We start from the raw sequence: 21,361 nt of genomic DNA on the forward strand, positions 1-21,361 counted from the left end.
AATACCCACGTGTTTTCCCCCCCCTCTGAGCAATTTGAGCAGGGTGCCAAATTTGGCCTATAAAATTTAGGCTGATCTATAGCTGCTCCATCCCTGCAGTATTTAAGAGTTAATTAGCATCTTAACTCTGAAGCTACCAAGGTCTGCAAAACTGTATGCTGGTAGCAGCTAAACTGATGCAGGATGATGTAATGCCTGCCAGTCATTTCTCTGATGGACTTAATTCCTGGAAATTGTTCCATTCAAGGGGAATAAATGATAGTGTTGGCCAATTAATTCCTAACACATGGGTCTTTCTGTTTTTATGAAACATTCACCCCCTTAGTGATTATTCAGATATATAAATAAATTCAAATACACACTATGTATTTTAGACCCTCTCAGAAGATGAAAGTCTATCGTAAATAAATTTTAGTTTTTCAGGTTGCAACTGAATAGGGTTTATTTGAAACCCCATTTTTATTTTTCACCAGCCCTATGCTCTGCTATTCGGATTCAAATTAAACCAGGAATTAAATGCAAAGTTTTCCAGATAGCCTAGAGCAAGTTTTAAGCATTTTGCTGTACTTACGTGGATCTCCTGCTGCTACTAGGGGCAGGGTCTGAACAGACAGCAGCAGCAGAAGCAGCAACGCATCCAGGAATGCTCCGTTGACCCGTGCCATGATCACTTTGGGCTCCAGAAACTCTATAAAGAGAGCAGCAGCTGCTTGGGTGGCTTCAGTGTCCTGCCTGGCTTCTGACAACCCTCCCTGCTTGCCGGCTTTCCTCTTGCAACTCACAGGCTGCTATCCCTGCTCTGGCAACGTAGAAGCCAGAGCCTCTGCTCCAGCTGCACACAATCCCGATCCCCGCGCTGCGCGTGTAAGGACCGCCACCTTGCGACGACAGCCTCTCCAGCTCCAGACTATGTGACTCCCTACCTGTCCCAGAGGTACGAGCCCTGGCTCTCCCAACTTAAGTCCCTGAAGGTGGCAGATATCAAATGCTAGTCTGAGAGGACATAGGAGCTTCTGCTCACTGTCTTGGTAGCTATCCTCAGTTCATTCATGCAGCTGCCTCTCTCACCTGGATGTATGCACTGGACTCTGGGGACCACCTGACTCATTTTTGAACACACGCGCGCGCACACACACACACACGCACACACACACACACACACACACACACACACACACACACACACACACACACACACACACACACAAACCTGCCATACTAGGACAGCTGTTTGCAAAGGCCAGGTGTTATCACCTTGGTAATGGACTGCAGAGAGTACATCTAGGGTTGACTCTGCTCTGTTTCATATCAAAAAACAATGGGCCAGAAAGGACTCTACAGATGCATACAGAAGCGCTCTATCTGAAAGCTCATGGGTCAAACTGCTGGTAGGCAAGTCTGATGAGACTCACTTGTTAACAGGGTTTTTGTTGTGTTGTCCCTAATGTCTAAGCACCTGCCCCCGCATCTTTTTTTTCCCATTAAATTTAATCTTTGCCAGCACTAAAATATTTTTTTCAGCACATGATTTCTTTTTTCTTTTTTTCTTTTTTGCACTAAAATATTATTAATCTTGATTTCTAAGTGTCTCTTGAAGTTTTCACCTTGAGGCAGATGCCTTACTACCTTCATCTTGGTCAGGTCCTCCAGTAAGGTACGTGAGAAAGGTCAGGGAAGTGTGCACACACACACGTGCACACACACACACACACGCACGCACAGAAAGTTGTGTAAAAATGTCATGACACTTGAAAGTTACTTGTTAAAACTTAAGAGAGTTTACTCTGGCTTAGGCATTCCCTCCTTGAATGGTAGGTCCTGTGTTTCATCTTTTTGGTAGGATTTTACTCACATATTACTTTTTTATGGGATGATGATCTCATAAATATTTACAGCTTGAATTAATTATATAAAGCTGCTTGTACATTATAACAAATACATTCATTTTTTAAAATAAATTCTTGTCCGGAAACAATGTTCCTGGAAATGAAGAAACTATTTCTAGAAGGAAAAAAAATGTAATATACTAAGTGTATTCCAATGTATGTTAGAATTTATAGTCCTTCAGTTTTAAGTTCTGAAGATTACATTGGAATCCCTAAAAGTGTAGCCAAATCCACTGGCACTTCAAGTCCTAAAATGGAATTCTACTCCAAAAATGTGTTGTATCTCCTAGAATTATTTTTTAGAATATCTTTCTAAGCAATGCAATGTGATCTTAATATAAATTTTCAAGTGTTGATACTATTGGATTCATAAAGATACAAGACAGAAATCACTCAGATGATTTACAAATGAAGAAAGTAAAGGCTAAGACTACGTATAGGTCAGCTTCGCATTACAACAGCATCTGAGACACTTAGGAAAACATTTTGACTCAGGAGTCTGTGACTGCTGTTGTCCAGGACTCTGAGAACAAGCTTTTCTTCCATTTCTTTGAAATGAAAGTTATTTTATTTTCTGAATATTTTGTGCTGAATATCTGAGAGTAACGTATGCAAAGTATCATTGCCTATAAATAATATGGGATCAGCAAATTAGTTATATTGCCATTAATTAAAAGAAACCCCTACAAATAACTTTTCAAAGATGGATAATAAGCAAGAGGTGTCTTTCCATCACCACTGCCCAATTAAATATAATTTTCTTTGTCTCAAAAGGGTATCCCTAAACGCTGTTTCCCAGTAGAATCTTTGTTAAATACTGGCTGTTCAGACTTTTTATGCTTCTAGAATTTCTCATAGCACTGTAGACCAGAACTGTACTGGAACAGTTTCCACATGAATAATAAATAAGGTGCACAGGGTGTGGTTCAGAGAGTCTGTGCCAATACAATTATTCCCCTGGTTGTCCAATATGGATCTATAAAAGTTTAATATCCTGCAGTAAACACCTAAGTATACTTACTATTAAATGTACATTCCTAATCTAGTAGAAATTCTACTTGTTTGGTTTCATGGAATTTACCCTGTCTAACTTGTTATTTGTGTCCACAAAATTTATAAAGTGCCAACTGATGAATATGGTGTCTGGCGATGTACCATGTGGCATTTTACTAGAAAAGAAAGCGCCTCAGACTGTATTCCAAAAGACAATAAAATCTGCTTTAAAGCTCAACACTCCCAAGTTTCACCTTAAATGAAATTCAATCCCATAAAGAGTCTTTTTGGGGAACCTTGAAGACCATTGCTGCTGAAGTCAAGTCACCTGTCAGAAGCATCATTTTGATCATTAGTAGGGTCATTCTGTACCTCCTTCAGATATAAATGGGTTAATTTTGATGTTTTATTACCTCTTCAAAATTATCCCTTTAACCTACCTTTCACTGTAAGGTTTACATAAATTGTAAGATTTTATTCACCCGTAGGACATGATTCAGTGGGTAAATCTGAAGAAGCCATCTTTATCATCTCTTGAGAAATGGTAGCAGGAAGCATTTATAAAAGTCTTCTGTAGACAGTACATATTAATAAGCTAATCAGCACATAGGACCATACTCATGCAACAATTCTAGTTAAGAATTATTATGATGGCAAATGGAAAGCTTCAAAGCACATGAGCAGAAACAGTTGTTAAAAATCTGGTAATGAAATTTTAATCATATAAATATAACTAGAAATTAGAAATTTTTTTATTCACAGAATGTAGATATTCATTCTTGAAAATTTTAAAGTAATCAAATAAGAAAGCAACGAACTGATGATCTTAAGGCCATGAAACAAGCATTAGATATTCCAGTATGACTCATTATTGTCTTATAATTAAAATTATAATTAAACAAAGAAAGGTCTCAGACTAACATCCACTGAAAATTGGATAAGAATTTCATAATTATGAGTTGAGATAAAATAAATTTGTGCTTCATTTTCTATAAAAATTGAAGGAAAGTTATGAAAGTATGTAACTATATAATTTTAGCATTAAGATGAACATAATATTGTTAAAAACTTAATGTCCTGGCAAGGACATCTGTACCCATATATGCATTAGATTTATATGCTCATGTGAAACAATATTAGCAAAATACATGAAGCACTGTTTTTGCAAATATCAGACCTCTAAAAATAAAGGGAATAATCCTGAAAGACAGGAACTAAGCAAAATTTCCCATTTGACAGCCCTTACTGCTTGAAGAGTTTTCAGACCACAGCACAAGAAAGATTCAAGAAAGCCCCTGAGTTAAAAAAGCAGTGTAGATGAAACTTAAAGAGGAGAAAGTGGGGAAGAGCCTCAAAGATATGGGCACAGGGGAAAGATTCCTAAACAGAACACCAATGGCTTGTTCTGTAAGATCAAGAATCAACAAATGGGACCTCATAAAATTGCAAAGCTTCTGTAAGGCAAAGGACACTGTCAATAAGACAAAAAGGCAACCAACAGATTGGGAAAAGATCTTTACCAATCATAAATCTGATAGGGGGCTAATATCCAATATATGCAAAGAATTCAAGAAGTTGGACTCCAGAAAACCAAATAACCCTATTAAAAATGGGGTACAGAGCTAAGCAAAGAATTCTCAACTGAGGAATACCGAAGGGCTGAGAAGCACTTGAAAAAATGTTCAACATCCTTAATCATCAGGGAAATGCAAATCAAAACAACCCTGCGAGTCCATCTCACACCAGTCAGAATGGCTAAGATCAAAAACTCAGGTGACAATAGATGCTGACAAGGATGTGGAGAAAAAGGAACACTCCTCCGTTGCTGGTGGGATTGCAAGCTGGTACAACCGCTCTGGAAATCAGTTTGGCGGGTCCTCAGAAAATTGGACATGGTACTACTGGAAGATCCAGCAATACCTCTCCTGGGCATATACCCAGAAGATGCTCCAAAGTGTAATAAGGACACATGCATAGCATGTGTTCATAGCAGCCTTATTTATAATAGCCAGAAGCTGGAAAGAACCCAGATGTACCTCAATAGAGGAATGGATACAGAAAATGTGGTATATTTACACAATGGAGTACTACTCAGCTATTAAAAACAATGAGTTTATGAAATTCTTAGACAAATGGATGTGTCTGGAGGATATCATTTTGAGTGAGGTAACCCAATCACAAAAGAACACACATGATATGCACTCACTGATAAGAGGATATTAGCTCAGAAACTCAGAATCCTTCTTAGAAGGGGGAATAAAATACCCATGGAAGGAGTTACAGAGACAAAGTTCAGAGCAGAGTCTGAAGGAATGACCATGCAGAGACTGCCCCACTTGGGGATCCATCCCATAAACAACCACCAAACCCAGACGCTATGGCAGATGCCAACAAGAGCCTGCTGACAGGAGTCTGATATAACTGTCTCCTAAGGGCCTTTGCCAGTGCTTGGCAAATACAGAAGTGGATGCTCACAATCATCCATTGGATGGAGCACAGGGTCCCAAATGAAGGAGCTAGAGAAAGTACCCAAGGAGCTGAAGGGGTTTGAAGCCCTATAGAAGGAACATCAATATGAACTAACTAGTATCCCCAGAGCTCCTTGGAACTAAATCACCAATCAAAAAAAAAAAAAAAAACACACATGGTGGGACATGTGGCTCTAGCTGTATATGTAGCTGAAGATGGACTAGTTGGTCATCAATGAGAGGAGAGGCCCTAAGTCCTGTGAAGGTTCTATGCCCCAGTATAGGGGAATGACAGGACTGGGAATGGGAGTGGGTGGGTTGGGGAGCAGGGGAAGGGGGAAAGGGATAGGGTTTTTTGGAGGGGAAACTAGGAAAGGGAATAACATTTGAAATGTAAATAAAGGAATTATCTAATAAAAAAAGGCAGTGTAGGGAATATGGAAATCTAAGATGTAATTTACAGGAGACACAGACCTGCACAAAATGAGGACATCACAAGGGAGCAGAGAGAACCGCCCTCAAGAATTTTGCACTGTAGTAAGCAATTGTACCCATAATCTGCAAAAAGCTGTTTAAGACCAAAGGAATGACAACTCAAAGGATTTGGAAAAACATTATTCAACACTCTTATAGGATCAGTAACATTGTCCATTTCTACCAGCTACACTAAAAAGCCCTTATCTCACTATCTTTATTCATTATCTTTAACCTGAGAATTTCTGTCATTTAAGAGATTGTAAAAGCATGGCATTTTCCCCAAATAAATTAATCACCCAAGCTTGATGATAGTTATAGGAAAAAGATACGTACCATCCAAAAAAAGTAAAAATTACACTACTTTGTTTTCAATTAAAAAATTACCAGACACAGACAAGGAAGATGGCTTTATAGGTGGGTAATTACCTAAAAAGGAAATATACAAACCATAGAACTGACTGAAAAATACTGTAACTGAACTGAAATCTTTGACAGATGTAAGCTCTAGACTAGATCAAACAGAGGAAAGAATTACTGAGCTGTAAGGTAGGTCACGGGAAAGTACCCAATGTGATTAATAAAAGAAAGAATAATGGAAAAGCGAAAGAGACATTCAAAACAACATCAAGTAGAGTAGCATAGACATCATTAGTGTATCAGAAGGGGAAAAAAAGAGGTGGACAGGAAGGGACAGGAAGCTCATTAAAAAATACAGTGGCAGAAAAAACTCCCAAGAATGGGGAAGGTGCTGCAACTCCAGATCTATGAAGCTTAAAGGACAGAAGAAACCCACACTGACACACATCACACTTAAACTGTCACAATTAAAGAAAGAGGCTTAAAGGCAAATTATTCAAAGACAAAATCTTATTTTTCCTCACAAATAAGAGATAACAAACATTTTCTCTTCCTAAGTTGATCATCTCTGTGTTTGTCACAGCAACAGACGGCTGAATTAAGACAGATACGCTATCTTTTATTTGTGAGGAAAAATAAGATTGAATAATTTTAAGGATTTACAACAAAAATTTAAATATAATTTTAAAGTTTATTCTCATTTGTGGCAGTTATAAGGAAAAGTATTGATTTAAAAGGGGAAACATCACCTAGAGATAAACTAATATACTGGTGAATGACATGAAAGGCTGTGATGAATACTTTCCAGTTAATCTGTGTGAAGGATGCAAATCAGCTGGATGAAGACTACAAGAACTGAAGCAATGGGGTAGACCTGTCAGAGTCAGCAAGGGGCCCTTAAGCCAGAGAGAAAAGATTCCTGGTAACAAAGATTTTTTTTTCTTAATCCCCTGCTGCTATCAGCAGGAGTTAATTGCCAGAAACTAGTGGCTTTTGGCCATAGAATAGCTAAGAGTTAAAGAAAGCAGCTTCTAGCCCTTAGAAGAGGAGAGGTACAAGGCCAGAGGTCCCCAGTCTTTAGTCTTAGTTCCTGAAAGCTGGAGCTGACTCCCAGCACCTGTTTCTTTCAGAACATACCTTCTTCTTTCAAGTAACAGATAATAATGTCTCTGATGCACTTTAATGTTTTAATTTCAATAACATTTATTTTTATTGTTTTCTTTTAAATTGTAATTTTTAGACTGAATTCATGTTTGCTAAATAACAGAATATGTTAATGATTAAATCTGTTGTTTCTAACTGTATTCAACCACAACATCTGTCCTAAAACTGGTAGTAAATGGAACTGGCAGGATCCAGGGACACAGGAACCCTCGCCAGGCCACAGGTTCCTTCCAGTCTGAGCCAGTAACCTGAGCAGACCTTGAGCACTAGCTCTGCACCCAGTCCCACAACACCCAGAAGAAGCTCTACTCTCAAGTGCTCTAACACACCCAGGACCACAGGTGTTCTAATACACCCAGGATCACAGGTGTTCTAACACACCCAGGACCACAGGTGTTCTAATACACCCAGGACCACAGGTTCTCATAAGCTTGATCACACTAGGATTTCAGGATCCCAGAGACAGCTAGATTCCCAGGAGCTCTCACACACCCAGGATCTCAGGATCATGGGATCCCAGAATCACAGGATCACAGGGGCAGCTGGACTTTGAAGAGTTCTGACACAAACAGAAACACAGGACAGATAGGTTCCAGTCAGTGACAGTGAGAGCACCTAGCACTAGAGATAACCACATGGCAAGAGGCAAGCATAAGAACACAAGCAGCAGAAACAAAGGTTACTTGGTATCATCAGAACCCAGTTCTCCCACCATAGCAAGTCCTGGATATACCATCACACCGAAAAAGCAAGACTTGGATCTAAAATCACTTCTCACAATATTGAGAGTGGACTTTAAGAAGGACATAAATAACTCCCTTAAAAAAATACAGGAGAGCATAGGTAAACAGGTAGAAGCCATTAAAGAGGAAACACAAAAATCCCTTAAAGAATTACAGGAAAACACACCCAAATAGGTGAAGGAATTGAACAAAACCATCCAGGATCTAAAAATGGGAACAGAAACAATAAAGAAATCACAAAGGGAGACAACCCTGGAGTTAGAAAACCTAGAAAAGAGATCAGGAGTCATAGATGCAAGCATCACCAACAGAATATAAGAGATAGAAGAGAGAATCTCGGGTATAGAAGATACCATACAAAACATTGACAGTTAAAGAAAATGCAAAAAGCAAAAAGTTCCTAACCCAAAACATCCAGGAATCCAGGACACAACAAAATCTAAGGATAGTAGGTATGGAAGAAAGTGAAGATTCCTAACTTAAAGGTCCAGTAAATATCTTTAACAAAATTATAGAAGAAAACTTCTCTAAGCTAAAGAAAGAGATGCCCATGAACATACAAGAAGCGTACAGAACTCCAAATAGACTGGACCAGAAAAGAAATCCCTTCTGTCACATAATAATCAGAACACCAAATACACAAAACAAAGAAAGAATATTAAAAGCAGAAATAGAAAAGGGTCAAGTAACATATAAAGGCAGACCTATCAGAATTACACCAGACTTCTCACCAGAGACTCTGAAAGTCAGAAGATCCTGGGCAGATGTCATACAGACCCTAAGAGAACACAAATGCCATCCCAGGCTAATATATCCAGCATAACTCTCAACTAGCATAGATGGAGAAACCAAAGTATTCCATGACAAAACCAAATTTACCCAATATCTTTCTACAAATCTAGCCCTACAAAGGTAATAGATGGAAAACTCCAACACAAGGAAGGAAACTACACCCTAGAAAAAGCAAGAAAGTAATCTTTCTTCAACAAACCCAAAAGAAGATAGCCACACAAACATAATTCCACCTCTAACAACAACAACAAAAACAAGAAGCAACAATCACTTTTCCTTAATATCAATCCCCAATAAAAAGGCATAGACTAACAAACTGGATACATAAAAAGGACCCAGCATTTTGCTGCATACAGTAAATGCACCTCAGTGCCTCAGTGAGACAGAGAGACACTACCTCAGAGTAAAAGCCTGGGAAATTTTTTTCCAAGCAAATGGTCCTAAGAAACAAGCTAGACTAGCCATTCTAATATTGAATAAAATTGACTTGCAACCAAAAGTTATCAAAAAAGAAAAGGGAGGACACTTCATACTTGTCAAAGAAAAAATTTACCAAGATGAACTCTTGATTCTAAACATCTATGTTCCAAATGCAAGGGCACACATATTCATAAAAGAAACTTTACTAAAGCTCAAAGCACTCATTGCACCTCACAGGATAATACTGGGAGACTTCAACACCCCACTCTCATCAATGGACAAATCATGGAAACAAAAACTACACAGAGAAACAGTGAAACTAAAAGAAATCATGAACTAAATGCATTTAACAGATTATTTATAGAACATTTCATCCTAAAACAAAAGAATATACCTTCTTCTTAGCACCTCATGATACCTTCTCCAAAACTAACCATATAATTGGTCACAAAACAGGTCTCAACAAATACAAGAAGACTGAAATAATCCCATGCATCCTATCAGATCACCATGGACTAAGGCAACAAAAACAACAGAAAGCCCACATACACATGGAGGCTAAACAATGCTCTACTCAATGATGACTTGGTCAAGAAAGAAATAAAGGAAGAAATTAAAGACTTTTTAGAATTTAGTGAAAATGAAGGCACATCTCATTCCAAAACTTATAGGACACAATGAAAGCAGTGCTAAGAGGAAAACTCATAGCTCTAAGTGCCTCCAAAAAGAAACTGAAGAGAGCTTACACTAGCAGCTTGACAGCATATCTGAAAGATCTAGAACAAAAAGGAGCAAATATACCCAAGAGGAGTAGATGGCAGGAAATAATCAAACTCAGGACTGAAACCAACCAAGAAGAAACAAAAAGAACCATACAAAGAATCAACAAAACCAACAAGATAGATAAACCCTTAGCCAGACTAACCAGAGGGCACTGAGACAGAATCCAAATTAACAAAATCAGAAATGAAAAGGGAGATATAACAACAGAAACTGAGGAAATTAAAAAACTCATCAGATCCTACTACAAAAGCCTATATTTAACAAAACTGGCAAATCTGGATCAAATTCACAATTTTCTAGACAGATACCAAATACCAAAGTTAAATCAAGATCATATAAACCATCTATATAGTTCCATAACTCCTAAAGAAATAGAAGCAATCACTAAAAGTCACCCAACTAAAAAAAGCCCAGGACCAGATGGATTTAGTGCAGAATTCTATCAGACCTTCAGAGAAAATCTAATAACAATATTCTTCAAACTATTCCACAAAATAGAAACAGAAGGAACACTACCCAACTCTTTCTAGGAAGCCACAGTTACACTGATACCAAAACCACACAAAGACCCAACAAAGAAAGAAAACTTCAGACCAGTTTCCTTTATGAATATTGATGCAAAAACACTCAATAAAACCCCTCGCTTCCTGACGCTTCCCCCCTCTCCCCGGCCTTCTCCCGCAGCCGCCTTCTGCAGGCCGGAATCGTACTGTATGTCCGCTATCCAGAACCTCCACTCTTTCGACCTCTTTGCAGATGCAAGTAAGGGTGATGACCCGTTTCCTGCTGGCACTGAGGATTATATCCATATAAGAACTCAACAGAGAAACGGCAGGAAGACCCTTACCACTGTCCAAGGGATCACTGATGATTACGATAAAAAGAAACCAGTGAAGGCGTTTAAGAAGAAATTTGCCTGCAATGGTACTGTAATTGAGCATCCAGAATATGGAGAAGTAATTCAGCTACAGGGTGACCAGCACAAGAACATATGCCAGTTCCTGATAGAGATTGGGCTGGCTAAGGACGATCAGCTGAAGGCTCATGGGTTTTAAGTGCTTGTGGCTCTCTGAAGCGTAAGCAAGAATTTCCTTGCACTGAGTAGAATTTCCCTTCTGTCCCTTGTCACAAGTTTAAAAACCTCGCAGCTTGTATGATGTAATCATTTGGGGTCCACTTTTAACTTGGACTAGTGTAACTCCTTCATGCAATAAACTGAAAAGAGTCATGCTGTGTAGTCTTGAAGTCCCTCATTTAAACAGGTTGAGCAGTAAGCCCTGGCAGTGTCCACCCTGGTACAAAGCAATAACAAGGTTTCAGCCAAGCCAAGAACCCCAAGATCACAGGAGGCTCTGTCTGACCAAAGGTTCCTTGGGGCTCCCTGGACAGAGGCCCCTGCCCTAGGAGAGTGTCACCACTTGAACAGCTCAATTGACTGACAGAATGGGTAACACTGCCCCAGCTATGTCACTAGAGGGAGTCTCTGACCCTGGTGTCTGACCAGGTAGAATTCAGAAAGGTCTACCTTTCCAGAGAAGTCATGCACATTTAATTCACCACCAGGGTGGTCTTTTGAAGCACATCTATCCTAGTGGGGGGGTGGGGGTGGGGGGCTGGGGGGGGGTTGCAACATGAAGGGTGAGGCCAGCCTGGCATCAGTTAAACTTATGACAAGGGAACAAATGCCAAGCTGGTGCCATTGGTCGTGTGGCTAGCAGTAGAGGCTTCAACTCAGTACGAGCCACTGCCCAGTGCCATGTGAAGGAACAAACTGGTCTTTTGGTTTTCTTTCCCCCTCCAGTTTTAATGTTATGTAATGTATTTAAATCCTTATTTAAATAAAGCTTGTTTTCAGAAATAAAAAAATAATTCTCAAAAACTGAATCCAAGAACACATCAAAATGATCATTCACCATGATCAAGTAGACTTCATCCCAGGGATGGTGCAGTATATGGAAATTCATCAATGTATTCCACTACATAAACAAACTCAAAAAAAAAAAACCCACACGATCATTTCTTTAGATGCTGAAAAATCATTTGACAAAATTCAGCATCCCTTCATGTTAAAAGTCTTGGAAAGATCAGGAATCCAAGGCCCATACCTAAACATAGTAAAAGCAGTATACAGCCAACCAGTAGCCAACATCAAACTAAATGGAGAGAAACTTGAAGCAATTCCACTAAAATCAGGGACTAGACCAGGCTGCCCACTCTCTCCCTACCTATTCAATATAGTACTCGAAGTCCTAGCCAGAGCAATTAGACAACAAAAGGAGATCAAGGGGATACAAATTGGAAAAGGAAGAAGTCAAAATATCACTATTTGTATATGATATGATAGTATACTTAAGTGACCCCAAACATTACACTAGAGAACTCCTAAAGCTGATAAACAACTTCAGAAATGTGGCCTGATATAAAATTAACTCAAACAAATCAGTATCCTTCCTATACTCAAAGGATAAACAGGGTGAGAAAGAAATTAGGGAAACAACACCCTTCACAATAGTCACAAATAATATAAAATACCTTGGTGTGACTTTAAGTAAGCAAGTGAAAGATCTGTAAGATAAGAACTTCAAGTCTCTGAAGAAAGAAATCAAAGAAGATCTCAGAAGATGCAAAGAGCTCCCATGCTCATGGATTGGCCAGGTTAATATAGTAAAAATGTCCATCTTGCCAAAACCAATTTACAGATTCAAAGCAATCCCCATCAAAATTCCAACTCAGTTCTTCATAGAGTTAGAAAGAACAATTCTCAAATTCATCTGGAGAAACAAAAAGCTCAGGATAGTGAAAACTATTCTCAACATAAAAGAACTTCTGGTAAAATCACCATCCCTGACCTCAAATCTATATTACAGAGCTATAGTGATAAAAACTAAATGGTCTATTGGTACAGTGATAGGCAGGCAGATCAATGGAATAGAATTGAAGATCCAGAAATAAACCCACACACCTATGGTCACTTGATCTTTGACAGAGGAGCTAAAACTATCCAGTGGGAGAAAAAAGACACTATTTTCAACAAAGGGTGCTGGTTCAACTGGTGGTCAACATCTAGAAGAATGCACATTGATCCATTTTTATCTCCCTGTGAAAAACTCATGTCCAAATAGATTAAGGACCTCCACATAAAACCAGATACATTAAATCTAATAGAAGAGAAAGTGGGGAAAAGCCCCTAACACATGGACATAAGGGGAAATTCCCTGAACAGAACACCAATGGCATATTTTATATATATATGTGTGTGTGTGTGTGTGTGTGTGTGTGTGTGTGTATGTATGTATGTATATATATATAAATATGCCTGAATGTGCACATGTACACAACAACACACATATGTGGTGCCCACCAAATCCAGAAAAGGGTGTCAAATTTCATGGAATTGGAGTTACAATTGGGTACAGCCATGTGGGTGCTAGGAATCAAACCTGGGTCCTTTGCAAGAGCACAAGTGTTCTTAAGCACTGAGCAATCTAATTTTTTTTAATGTGTATGTCTGTGTGTCTATGATTGTGTATGCACATGTGTGAGGGTGTGTGTGTGTATATATGTCTATAATTCTATATGAGTGTGTGTGTGTGTGTGTGTGAGAGAGAGAGAGAGAGAGAGAGAGAGAGAGAGAGAGAGAGAGAGAGAGAGAGGAGAGAGCATTGGGTATCCTCTACCAGTTTTCGATGTACAGTCTCTCCTTGAACTCAGTGCTTGTGTTTTCTAGTCAGGCTTGTGTCCAGTACGTCCCAGAGATCCTCTTCTGTGTACTCCCCTTTGAGCTGAGATTATAAGACTGGCAGACATGCCTAGTTCGTTATGTGGCTACTTGTATCTGGCCTCATTTCTTCAGGATTGCTCAGAAACTGCTCTTAACCACTTGAGCTATCTCTCTATCCGCAAATCTAAGATATATTTTTTAAAGGAGCATAAAACTGATCTTAAAAGACCACAATCTAAGATCTGCAAATGAGAAAAGGAACCAGGTAATATATGAGTTCCTGGGGGTGGAGTGGGGGGCAGTTAATAGAACATAAAAAATGTTGGAGTAGGTGGAAGCACCCAGAAGGCTGAAGGAGAATTTGTCTATGCCGCCCCTCCCCCACTCTCAGAAGCCCTTTGTGATGTGGAGTCCTGGCTTTGTGATGGAGAGTCTCCAGCTCTGTGTTGTGGGCCTGAGTTATCCTTTAGCTCCAAGGAAGAACTCCCAACAATGGGATTCAGATGGAGAGCCTTCCCTCTCTTCTGGAAAGCATTTACACCACATGGCTGAGCCTCAGCTCCACTATATGGGCAATGGACATGATCCTTGCCTTTGTGTGTGGACTGGGGCTCTACCACCTGTTACTTCCTTTTCTTGAGAGTCATCTGTCTTCACCTCCATCAAATATAAAGTTCACCAGGAAGGTGAGAAACTCTCCGTCTAATAGAGAATTCTCTCTTCCTCTTTTGTCCTTCTCTCCTCCCTCCCTCCCACCCTTCCTGTCTCTGCATCTCTTCCTTAGTTTTTAAATTAGCATACAAAGAATTGGTTTGAGTAATAGGATCTTTAAACAAAATTTGTTTTTCTTGATTGTCTGATGTCTTCCACCCACCTCTCCTCCTTTGTCTCCTTCCTCACCTTGTACTCCTCCACTCTCCACAAGCTTCCTTTTGGTTTTCATATCACATGCATCTTTTCACCCACTTCTCCTGCATCAACACTACATTTTATTACAAATTTCCTCTTTTCCAAATCAAGTAGACAAATAGGTGGCTGGGAAGAAATCTCCAGAAAGAACAGAAATCTATTCTCCTTGGAGCAGGTGGGGTAGGGTTGAGAGCAGTCACAATAGCATCTATCTGAAGCTCACAGTATGTCTGTTGGGGTGTGCTGGTGTGCTACAATTTCATGTATAGGATCTGGATTCTTGAAAGAGTAGGGAATCTCTGGACTAGGACAAGCATTGAACACTGGCTCATATGTCCTCTTCTCCTGTACGAGCTTTTCCTCTGTGATGGGTTATCTGAGGACTTTGCTGGGCCTCAAAAGGCATTAGATAAGAGGCCAGAGCTCAAGACATTTAGCTTAAAGAAGCAGAATTCTACATGTCACCTATGAAGCAGCTTCAGGGATTTGGCTCTTGAGCAGAAAAATGACAACTGTAGACATCCACGGTTGGTCTCACAGTAGAAAATCCTCCCTCCATTGTGTGTGTGTTATACATTTGTGTGATATGTATTTGTGTGTGTTATGTACATGTATATAATATGAGTTATGTGTTGTGTGTGGTGCTTATGCGCATGTGAAGGGGGTGCATATGTTTGTGCATCTATTAGGAGGGCAAAGAAGAATAACAAGTGCTCTCTATAACCCTCTCCTTATTTTCTTTAGACAGAGACTTTGCAACCCTAGTGCTATAGGAGTAAGTCTTTGAACTCATTTCTAAAATGTCAAGTTAAAACAACAACAAAAACAGAACCACCATCCAAGTTTGGTGGCACATTTCTTTAAACCTGGCACTTGAAAGGCAGAGAGTTCATTCAAGGATAGGAAAGGATTTCTGGAATTTGTTGTCTCCCAGCCTAGCTCCAAGTTCAGATCTTCTGTCTCTGCCTCCCATAGCACTAGGGTTCCAGGCACATGTGGAACTACATCTGGCTTTTTACATGAATGCTGGAACCTGAATTTAGGTCTTTACACAGCAAGTGTTCTTACCCACTAGGTCATCTTCACAGCTCTTAAAGAAAACTGTTTGGGAAAATGCTCAGTAAAGTGCTATCCCTGTAAGCATGAAGACCTGGGTTTAGATACTCAGCACCCTTGTAAGTAGAAAGCTGGGCATAGTGAGGTGTTCCTGTAGTCTCATGCTGGGAAGACAAATATAAAAGGATCCCTGAAGCTTTCTAAACAGCCAGTCTAACTGAATTAGTAAGTAAGAGACTGTATTTAGACAGAGTGACAGGAGAACACTGACATGGATCTCTGATTCCCCCCTCTCCAACACACACACACACACACACACAGAAAGAGAGAGAGAGAAATAAGTATTTGAACTTATTTCTAAAATGTCAAGTTAAAATAACAACAAAAACAGAACCACCATCCAAGTTTGGTGGCACATTTCTTTAAACCTGGTACTTGAAAGGCAGAGAGTTCATTCAAGTCTAATGTGGTTTCTTTAGTGAATTCTAGGGGGTGGAATCTGGGGCTGGAGAGATGTCTTAGAAGTGTTAAGAACACTTGCTGTTCTTCCGGAGGAATCATTTGCTTCCCAGACTACATATCACAAACCACCTATATTCTAGCTCCAGGAGATCCAACACACCCTTCTGGTCTCTGCTAGTGACCACACACACACACACACACACACACACACACCATAATGAATTTAAAATTCACGAGTATTGAATATCTGCAGCTTCTCTAGAGGAGATTGAGACTATTTCTCTCTGTATCTCATTTCTCAGCCTCAGATACAGATGACCTGGCAGAGCCAGTTCAAGAAAAAGTTTAGGAATCATTGTAGGAATGATGCAAAAGGTAAGTCAGTCTCTGCCATTCACTTGCTTATGAGGAGCTAACACCATGTTTCCCAGGTGAGTTACAGGGGCCTAAGAGGGAGGCTCCTGGGAAGGAAACTAGAATCCCATACTCAGGTTCCTGGATTAGAAGAAAGCTATGATAAACCAAATGGTAGGTGTTCCTAACAGGAAGGTCTCTAGACTCTTAGGAGCAGTGCTGCCAGGATTTGGAGGTGAGACCTTGAATAAAGTTGATTCTTTCTTGAGATGACCCAATCCTTTCTCCCATATGTCAGCTAGGAGGATCAGGGAGGGTGACAGCTATGGGAGCTACTTACAAATGATTAAGTACGGTCTATCCATGTACCTTGAAAGCTCTACAGATCATGGATCATATGACCTTGAATGCTAATGAACAAGCTCTGGAGTCTAATCTTATAATCTTTTCTAATGGTATACCCACAAATTTAGCTTGCTTATAATAACCTTATGCCCTACCTTCCACCATCATAACCCACTCTCCTAATTTCCAGCTTGGGGAGAATGCCTGAAAAAGCTGAAAGAAAAAGAAAAGGATAAATTATTTCTAGAAGAAATGAGCCCAGGACACCATTTGAACTCTTTAGGGAATATATTTAACTCATCAAGTGCTAAACAAGACAGCACTACCCTGTCACCCTTTTGGAACCTGAAAGAAAAATCAGAAGAGCAGGTGGCCACTCAGAAACTATCTTATCCCAAGATCTCAGAAGACCATTTTCAACAGAAATGTGACCAGCTTTTCTGGGGTCTCCCTTCTCTCCACAGTGAGTCTCTGGTAGCTGCCGCCTGGATCCCTCAGACAACGTCAACTCTCCCTTCTCCCTTTTTCTTATTCAATGTCATCTCAAGTGTTTATCCAATTCAACTGCAGGATAAAATGTCACCAATGCTTCCCCATACACATCCTCTGTCCTATCTGGACCTCCAATCTCCACACTTAATTCTGTCTCCACTTGAATTCCAGACCCCAGCTTTGAATCTCCCAGTCCTACTACCCTCTTCTCTACCCTATAATAGTGATTTTGGTACATCTTATTCTCAATCACAAAGTAAGCCACAATACCTCCCAACTGAAATAAAATACAATAAAAAACCCTCACTGGCAAAACAAATAGAAAATAGATCAACTTTACCCTTGATGGTCCAGAAACCTCAAGAAGCCTATGACATCTTGGCCCCCAACCCTTCCCAAGACTGGGTAGTCTCCATCCTTCCTGATAATTTTCCCATCTGCCGTGAGCTCCGGGAGAAACTGGAGCAACACATTCAAAAGTGGCTCATTCAACACCAATGGAATTTTCCCCATAAGATCCAAGTGTCTGAGAAAATGAAGGAGCTTCAGAACACAGTAATAGGAAATTGTCAAACCAGAGACAAGCCTGGCACCTTACAAGCCCTTGGTGAACACAGCAATGAGGGCCAGAAGAGAAAATTCCAGCTAGAAAAGGAATCTGGCAAGAATCTGGGACCTATTCTAGGAAAGATCTCAAAAGATCCAATCAGGGGCTTGGAAAAAACTACAGCAATCAAAGATTTAGAAAACAACTTGAAAGCTCATTTGGGTACAAAGTCAGGGCAGATAGATCAAGGTCTGACCCCTCTAAGTATGCGACAATCCTGGCTTGCTGTGGATGATAGTTTTTACGAGATGGAAAACAATTTAACATCCTTAAAGAGTTCAGCAAAGTCCATGTGCTCTTCAGAGAAGCTTGCCTTTCTCAAACCAGAAACTCGACAGGCTCTGGAGGCACATATTGTAAGGTTTTGGGCAAAGCACAGGTGGAGTCTACCCCTTAAGATACTCAAGCCCGTAAAACTCTTTCAGTTAAGTATTGAGTCCTTGCCTGTTGTACTCTGTGCCCAGACCTCCTCAACCACTTCTGTACATAGGACCAGATCAGCAGCTGAAGTAGTCAGATTCCTAGGAAAACCATGCTTGAGACAGATGATAATTGAGGATTCTTCTCCATCACCACAGAATCTTCTCCTTGTCTCATCTCCTTCCTGTAAGAGGGCCAGGAGAAGGCTTCCCTTTGGTGTTGACCATGAGCCTTCTACAGCCCTGCCAACCAAACCAGAGTGTGGGCATATTTCAGAAGATCTCACTTATAATTTCATGAACACAACCTCTCAGACTAGGACTATCTTCAAGAAAGAGATAGAGACTCGAGAAGTCGTTTTACTGCCTAGAAGGACGAGTGACCAAAATTTGGAGGCATACAAACATCAGGAAAAAGTTGTTAGTGAGTTTCCACATAATGTGGAGACAGAATTAGCAGGCCAGCCACAAATCTATACCACTACTGTGCTCCCTCCAAAACGTTCCAGGAGCATGCCTCTTCCTGTAGACACTTTGACTTCACATGTATTAGGTGACATTGTGGTGGCAGACATGGACAATAGCCTGGTGCAGCAGAGACCCAGTACTCCAAAGCATCTAGTCTCACAGAAGAGCCAAATCAAGATGTTGGCCCCTACTTATCAAAGTGAGGGCACTAAGAGACAGAGTGAAATAAAGTATGAAGACAGACCTAAGCTCACCCCAGTCACAGAGAAAAAAGCCAACTTTGGCAGCCAATACTACCAGACCCTTCCAAAAATCGCACAAGTGCTTCCAGGAAGGCCCCCCCAAAGACATTTAGGTCGCTTTCTACAGTGGATTCATCCTAAGAAAACAATCAAAGGGCATGAATTTCATCCCCTAAAAGGTAATCCTACAGCAGCCATTGTCCAGAACCAACGAAGGCAAGTGAGAAAAATACCATATATGGACAACAATGTGACTGAGGCCCAGGAACTTATGACAACTGTTGGACAGATGTTAGAAAAGAAAATGATGCTGCAACATCAACCCTATGCTTCAAAATTCAACCAGCACAGGGAAGTTCCTCCAGCCCCCATGTCTCGGTTTTCCCATGGCCACATGCCAGTCTCCTACTTACAGCAAAGGAGAGCACCCAGTTACCCTGGCAGTTGCTCATGTCAGAGGTGTTCTGTACAGAACAGGCACATCAGAAACCAACTGCCTCAGAGAAGTGTACGCTTTAGCAAGAAACCACAGAACCCACGGAACCCCAGCCACAAGAAACCACAGAACCCACGGAACCCCAGCCGCTTGTCCCGTAACGCAGCTTTGAACCTAGTGAATTCTCAGAACAGAACAATAGTGCCAGGAAATTCAAATCACCATCTTTATTGTCCTAGGCACTGTGCCCTCCAGAGAGATGTCTGTAGAGAACTAGGACATTCCTCTGTAGTTTTTCCTAATAGGAAAACATAATTGAAAGAAAAAGATTAGTAAATGCAAAAATTATTTTTCTCATGTTAGTACATTCAAGATACTTAATGTAGCCCAAAATACATGTTTTTCCCCCATAAAAGGGTAATGGTTTCTGTCTGTTCCATGTTTTATATGGGTCTTGGCTTCCAGCAGTGGGGTGATTGACAGACATAGTACAAGCCCACTTCCACAGAAAATCTTACCATCAAAACACTGTTGCCAGTGTTAAGGGAGACAGTACTGTTGGTAAAATGCCTGTTGCAAAAACATAAAGACCTGAGCTCAGATCTCTATCATACACATACAAAGACAAACATGGCGGTGCACAGTTTTAGACCCAGTGCTAGAAAGAAAAAGAGATCCCTGGATATCACTGGCTAGATGGCTACTCCAATGAGTGAACTACAGGTTCACTAAGTGACCTGTGTCCAAAGGGAAAAAAAAAGAGCTACTGATAAAGATAATCAAAATTGACCTCTAGTCTTTACACACATATATATGTTGTATACATGCATGTCTACATGCACACACATGGGCCCACACACAAAGATGCTGGGATACAGAAAAGTGAGAACATTCCATTTTATAAGCCACCTTTCCATTGCTTTATCTTAACCTTAAACTTTAGGCAGATGCAAAGACTGACAGAGGCATCTTAAGCTTCCAAATTCTTCCAGGGGCTCCAGGAAGGGCCAAAGCTAATTAGCTTTTCTTGTCATAAAATAGGCATCTGTTTGTGTGGAGGCAAAGTATTCTGTTGTGCTCTGAGCTCAGAAGCAGGAGAAAGCTTTCCCATAGATCATGTCTGCCTCTGGGAAGCTCTTCTCATGGCAAAAGGTAGGGATAGTGATAGATCCCTTAAATTAGCCTTAAAGAAAATTTAACTATTTGCTAGACATCTCCCTGCATTCCCCCTGCTGTAGAATAGCAGAGGAAGGCCCTTTCCAGATCAAGGTGATGATAACATTCAGTGACACCACTGAAGGTCATATCTACCCCAGAGGATGAATAGTCCTGCAGTTCACTTACCTTAGTTAGCTAGCTCAAATTCAGGGAGATATTTTAGGTGAATGAAAGGGGACATAATTGAGAGTTTGGAATTGTAGACTGAGGGCTGGATACAAAGAATTGAAAATCTTGGAACCAAAGAAGGATGAAGGTGCTATAAATGTGCATGAACAAGGAATCCTTGTTATTCCCCTGCCACCTAGAAGCCAAGAGGAGGAGGACATTTTATTTAGGGGCCAAACGGTTCATCCTGGTCACACGTGTATCCCATCTGTGATCCTTGGTCTCAGACCTAGAAAAGCCACAAACAAAACAAAACAAAACAAAACAAAACAAAACAAAACAAAACAAAACAAAACAAAACAAAACAAAACAGACTAGATTGGAATAAAACCAAATTGGGGAAGATAAATTTATTAACCTTGCATATAACCACATCTCTAA

At 40.2% G+C, this 21,361-nt stretch overlaps 2 protein-coding genes and 1 pseudogene across 3 annotated transcripts in view; 2 read left to right on the plus strand and 1 right to left on the minus strand.

Annotated features, from left to right (window-relative positions):
• Cntnap3 (contactin associated protein-like 3) overlaps positions 1 to 854 on the minus strand; it is a 166,439-nt gene extending 165,585 nt beyond the window's left edge. Inside the window, exon 1 of one of the 2 annotated variants that reach the window (NM_001081129.1) lies at positions 572 to 713. In NM_001081129.1, coding sequence (NP_001074598.1) covers positions 572 to 665 — 94 coding nt within the window. In that variant the 5' untranslated portion in view covers positions 666 to 713. Of the gene's footprint in view, positions 1 to 571 lie in introns of both variants that reach the window. The other variant, XM_011244524.2, reaches the window with a different exon arrangement.
• On the plus strand, positions 10,720 to 11,941 carry Eif1-ps2 (eukaryotic translation initiation factor 1, pseudogene 2; annotated as a pseudogene).
• On the plus strand, positions 14,231 to 20,020 carry Spata31 (spermatogenesis associated 31). The gene is made up of 3 exons (NM_030047.2): positions 14,231 to 14,490; positions 16,534 to 16,606; positions 17,121 to 20,020. Exons 1-3 carry the CDS (start codon positions 14,308 to 14,310, stop codon positions 19,907 to 19,909), a joined length of 3,045 nt encoding a protein of 1,014 aa, NP_084323.2. The 5' UTR covers positions 14,231 to 14,307; the 3' UTR covers positions 19,910 to 20,020.
• Positions 20,021 to 21,361: the final 1,341 nt, after the last annotated feature.

Source organism: Mus musculus, chromosome 13, assembly GCF_000001635.26.
Source record: "Mus musculus strain C57BL/6J chromosome 13, GRCm38.p6 C57BL/6J".
Classification (NCBI taxonomy): Eukaryota; Metazoa; Chordata; class Mammalia; order Rodentia; family Muridae; genus Mus; species Mus musculus.